Genomic DNA, 5,266 nt, shown 5'->3' with positions numbered 1-5,266 from the left:
TTTATAGGATGTAAATGAGGTTAAATGTTTAACTTCGTTTGGAAGTTTAAATCTGGAGGGAAAGGAAGGTTAAATTTACTCTGCAGAGACAAGAAATTTTAAAGAAGTTTACGTTACTCCCATTAACCTCAAATTTGGAGGTTAGAGTTTGGAGGTTAGAGGAAGTAAAGATTTAACCCCATTAACCTCCATTTACTCTCAAAAAATAACTCCTAAATAAAGTTAACTTAATACTTAACATTCCATTACTTTTATTTACTCTCATTAACCTCCTCCCAAACAAACAAGGTTACTTAAGATTAAATTTCAACTATATCATAAAGAAACATATCAAACATCGAAAGAAACAAAGGGTAAACGAATCCGAAGTGTAAGAGAAGGTGACCCGACCCGGCATTCTAAAACCCCAATATTTTCGTTCAACCATCAAATTGTAGCAACCTCTTTAAACCCTACCAGTACCACTGCCACTTTCTTGGCTGTTTGCTGTAAAAAATGGCGACCTTAATCCGACCTTTAAGAATAGCCCTTTTCTCCACTTCTAAAACTCTTCTTCCCCATCTTCAACAACTCAACCCAATTTCCGTTTCAAGCCCTAACAAAATTGATTTGAACCCCCCTTCCTCTCACACCACGATTACCACAATCAGAAATTACATCACGGAAATGCGCAATTCCGCCGTTCATGATTACATCCTCAGACACCTACGTAACGAAATGCAGTATGAGTTTGACCGATTTCCTCTCAAACAAGTAAGTTTCCTTCTTTACCTTTTTAAATGCTATTAACGTCTAATGATATCATTGTCCCACTTTTCTTCTTTGTTGCCTGTATAGACAACTTTATGTTTAATTCTCTGCGAGGGAAATTAGAATTGGGATTGTTTGAGCTCCTATGTTTACTATTTTGGTCTGTGTTGAAATTGGGAGAAAATTATAACAACAATTTGAAGTAAAGAATAATGCTTGGCAATAATCATTAATTTTTACCAATTTCCAACAAAAAAGTTTGACATTATTGATTAATTTGAAAGAAAGTGATTAGCAGCAGCTTCCTAGGCAGCATTGACTACTGATTTATCGTCATCCATCTTCTTTTTCTTTTAAAAACTGATAGGGAGAGAAGGGATATTTTAGATTTTAACATGCCAAGTCTCGTTCTTTTATTGCCTTTCTTAGCTTGCCTAGATGTTAGTTTGGCTGCACTTTTGTTAACAGAGGGAAACTTTATTTATTCTTTTTTTTTCCTAGGATAATTTTGAATAAGTTAGGTCACTTCAGCTAAGAATTAATTTGATTCTTAAGATTATTTCTTGATTGGGAATTTGCTGATTTAAGCTGTATGTAAGGTATAATTTTATGAAATTCATTTTCTTGGTCTTTTTCTTTTCCTTTCTCTAGTTATAGTCTATTCTTTCATAAGCTAGATCAATTGGAAAAGTTGACTAATGATATGTTTTGGCATAATGCACAATAAACAATATGTTGCAGCCTGTTGATGAATTCAAATCCTTCAAAATTGATGATCGGCCAGGGGAGCAATGGATTACCATGAAAAGGAAATTTGCTAACAGTGAAGAGATTAAGCTTGAAGTAACCATGTTTGATGGATCCGTTCCAAGTCCACAAGCTAGTGATGTTACTAAGAACAATGATATACTTCACCTAACTTTCATTGTTGATATCTCCAAGGGTGACTGTGAATCCTTAGAGATCATGTGCTCAGGTTGGCCTGATTCCTTAGAGATTAAGAAGCTTTTCATACGCAGGAGCGACAAGATGCCAGCTCAAGTTTATGATGGTCCAGATTTCAAGTATGATAATTTTCCAATTTACCTATTATTATGACAGCAAAGGAAAAAAAGAAATTATGAAATGTTTGCTTGAAATTAATAGAAACAGAGGCTAGATGGAACGAATGAGCATGGCTTCTTGAAAGTAAAGTCAATCAAAGCAAGATTAGAAAAAATAAGCACCATGTCTGTAATCTGAAATTAATCAGCTTATGGCACAGGTTATCTTATCCTCTGTTCTGATTGTTGATTATTTACAGTGAATTGGATGATGAACTGCAAGAGTCACTGTATGAATTCCTGGAGGAAAGGGGTGTAGATGATGAAATGGCTGCGTTCTTGCACCAATATATGAAGAACAAAGAAAGAAACGAGTACATTAGGTGGATGGGTACTGTCAAATCTTACATTGAGGAGAAGTAAAGATTGTTTTCTTATTGTGTGGTGCTTCCAGTCTCGGTCTAAACGGGGACATCAGTTTCGGTTACTATACACTCCAGAATTTGACCAGTATTTCAATGGTAAGTATAACAGAAGTTTGTCTGTCTTGGTTTTGGGTATGAAAGATGTATGTTGTTGACATTGCAACCCTTGTTTCCAATGTCTAGCTTTCTGGATTGGGAACTTTTAATAATGACATAATATCCAATTGTAAATTATTCTTAATGTATGCAATGCAAGTGAAGCAAAACACATTGTTTTAGCTAGAATTAAGTCATACTGTTGGGTTGGGTTGGGTTGGGAATGAAACATCAAAACTCTTTGAGTTGACATGTCCAAATCACAAGCTTTCATTTCTACCTTTTCAAGGGGTACTTACTTCATGTATGTATATATATGTATGCATGAATTATAAGGGATTTTGAAATCATTTGACAATATTCATGTGTAACTATAGCAGGGGAATATTTTATTAACTATTTAATCTATAATACTGCATTTAATATCTGGTGGCTGTGCATTTTTTTTTTTGTCAACTGAATCCGATTAATCGGTTCGAGCTTGTTTTGCCTTAGGTGAGGCTTTTCAAATTCGTTTTGTGTTGTCGGGTCGTGTACATAATTGCCGCACTGATTTGTGTGTATTTCTAATACTAGTAGGTAATTGTTTTTATAATATTATCTAATTAAATCTAAAATGTGTTTAATGTTATCTTGAACCCTATTTTGAGTGGGAGGGAAAAGGAGAAACTGTGAAGATATAAGTATAGTAGTATCATTTACATACATAAAACTTTTCTTTGTCTATATTTCTCACGGGGTATAGATGGATTAAAGAGAAGTCATTTCATTTACCAAGTTTTCTTATATATTTTTACCAACAAAATTATCCATATTGTTTTATATTCATACTAGTCTTATATACTTTTAATAGTTAATTTGTCTTCTCAGACTTTTTAATGTGCAAACTTTGGATTTCGTTGCACATAAATTTCATTTCTACTTTAATTTGTCATTGTTCTACTAACAAATAACGAATCAAATTGATTTGTTTTTTCTATGGGAAATTACATAAAATACCACGTGACAATATTATTGATATTCAAGCATTAAAAATGTATTATTTTGTTTTCCACCATTATTTATATATATATATATATATATATATATATAGGGGTGAGATCCAGTATGACAAGGGTTTAAAGTGTGACAATGAGCTTGTTGTGTGACATAACAAAACTACGTAGTTTTGATGATAATTGAAAAGGGTAAGGTGGTAAATTTGTAAATAAAAGGAAAGAGAGAATAGAGAACAACTATTTGGAATAATATAATTATTCTGTTGGAAGAATATAAGAATTAAAATTATTTAAAACTAGGTCAAATTGGAGGCTCATTTACATATTTAACTCATTTACTCAACCTATTACATATCTAGACTGATTTTGTGTGACTTTTCCATAATACCCTTAACCTTCCCACTTCCCACCACTCGCGAACGGCCACTCCCCCTATCTCCTTTTACGCGAAAAGTTGCTCCTGCATTAATGATTTCAAGACTTTTGATCTTCATTTCTTCATTTAAATTGCACGAAATCTGCACCATTTCGCCAAAATCACAATGAATTTCTCTTTTTCCTCTCTTCATCTCTTGATTCTGCAACTTTCTAACCCTAGAAAACAAAGCCATGGTTCTTCATCTTCCTGTTCGTTACTTGGTTTCTTTCTTCTTGTTACCATGTTAGAAATGGTTATTCTACGTTATTTCCTTCGTTTTTTCCATGTTATCATATTGTTATTGTCGCTTTTAGGGGTGAAAGGAGAGAAAAATGTAAGTATCTGTTGTTTTTTCATGAATACACTTCGCAATCGATGGTTTCGCGAAGCTTTGCGAAGAGAAATAGTCTGGAAAGTGACGATCTACTTCGTGAATCGATGATTTCGCGAAGATCTGCGAAGAGAAAGAGTCTGAATCGATTAGTTCGCGAAGTCTGCGAATAGATCCTCACGTTTCAGTCCTCACAGACTTCGCGAAAGCATCGATTCACGAAGTAGATCGTCACGTTTCAGACCTCGCATACCTCGCGAAAAAATCGATTAGCGAAGTAAAATCACCTCTTTTCCTACACATTTACATTCGCATGCTTCGCTAATCTTCATTTTGCGAAGCCAAAATTGTCTTTTTTTCTGCCTAACACGATTAATTTTTTCTGAAGGTGGTTGAATACGTAACATCCCTTTCTAGAAGGCGGCGTACTGGGCTGCAGGGGAGATGATTTTCCTTCCTGTATAGGGATGAACTTCCCTCAAGATTGACACATTCACTCCTGAAATGGTTCGTTAGGAGAGATTGTGTCAATCTTGGGTGCACCATGGGACACGTCCATCCCATGGTGTCAATCTTCAAAGTGAACCTAACTAATTCGGTACCAATTTTGAAGTGATTTGTTAGGAGTTTATTGTGGCAATCTTGTTGTAAATTTTGATAATGTTATGATTTTAATGTTAGAATCCGTTGTTGCTTGCCATTTTTTGTTATATACCACTTCGCGAATTAGATTCAAAACATATCCAGGCTTCGCATATGCGAACTAAATTCATCAAGTAAACCAAACTTTAGCTTCGCAGGCTTCGCATATGCGCACTAAATTCATCAAGTAAACCAAACTTTAACTTCGCAGGCTTCACATATGCGAACTAAATTTATCAAGTAAACCATACTTTAGCTTCGCAGGCTTCGCATATAAACCCAAACATTAGCTTCGCGGGCTTCACATAATATGGAATCTGCGAAGTCAGACGAGAAGGGGCGAGACGCGCGTAAATATTGAGGGTATTATGGGAAAGCCACACAAAATAAGTCTAGATATGTAGTAGGTTGAGTAAATGAGTTAAATATGTAAATGGACTTCCAATTTGACCTAGATTTATAATTTTCCCAATAATATAACTGATTTGTATTTGTTAGTATTACTGAGGAGAGAAAGCAACGACTATTGACTAATTTATTTTGGCATGTTTTAAATTTTGATC

The 5,266-nt window shown here is 34.5% G+C and overlaps 1 protein-coding gene across 1 annotated transcript; it reads left to right on the top strand.

Annotated features, from left to right (window-relative positions):
• The first annotated feature begins 429 nt into the window (after positions 1-429).
• On the top strand, positions 430-2,507 carry LOC136223262 (uncharacterized protein At2g39795, mitochondrial-like). The gene is made up of 3 exons (XM_066011169.1): positions 430-753; positions 1,492-1,814; positions 2,054-2,507. Exons 1-3 carry the CDS (start codon positions 496-498, stop codon positions 2,214-2,216), a joined length of 744 nt encoding a protein of 247 aa, XP_065867241.1. The 5' UTR covers positions 430-495; the 3' UTR covers positions 2,217-2,507.
• The last annotated feature ends 2,759 nt before the right edge of the window (positions 2,508-5,266 follow it).

The sequence above is a fragment of the Euphorbia lathyris genome, chromosome 3 (assembly GCF_963576675.1).
Source record: "Euphorbia lathyris chromosome 3, ddEupLath1.1, whole genome shotgun sequence".
Taxonomy (NCBI): domain Eukaryota; kingdom Viridiplantae; phylum Streptophyta; class Magnoliopsida; order Malpighiales; family Euphorbiaceae; genus Euphorbia; species Euphorbia lathyris.
Note: the sequence above shows the minus strand (reverse complement) of the source record. Positions and strands in the feature narration are given on the sequence as shown.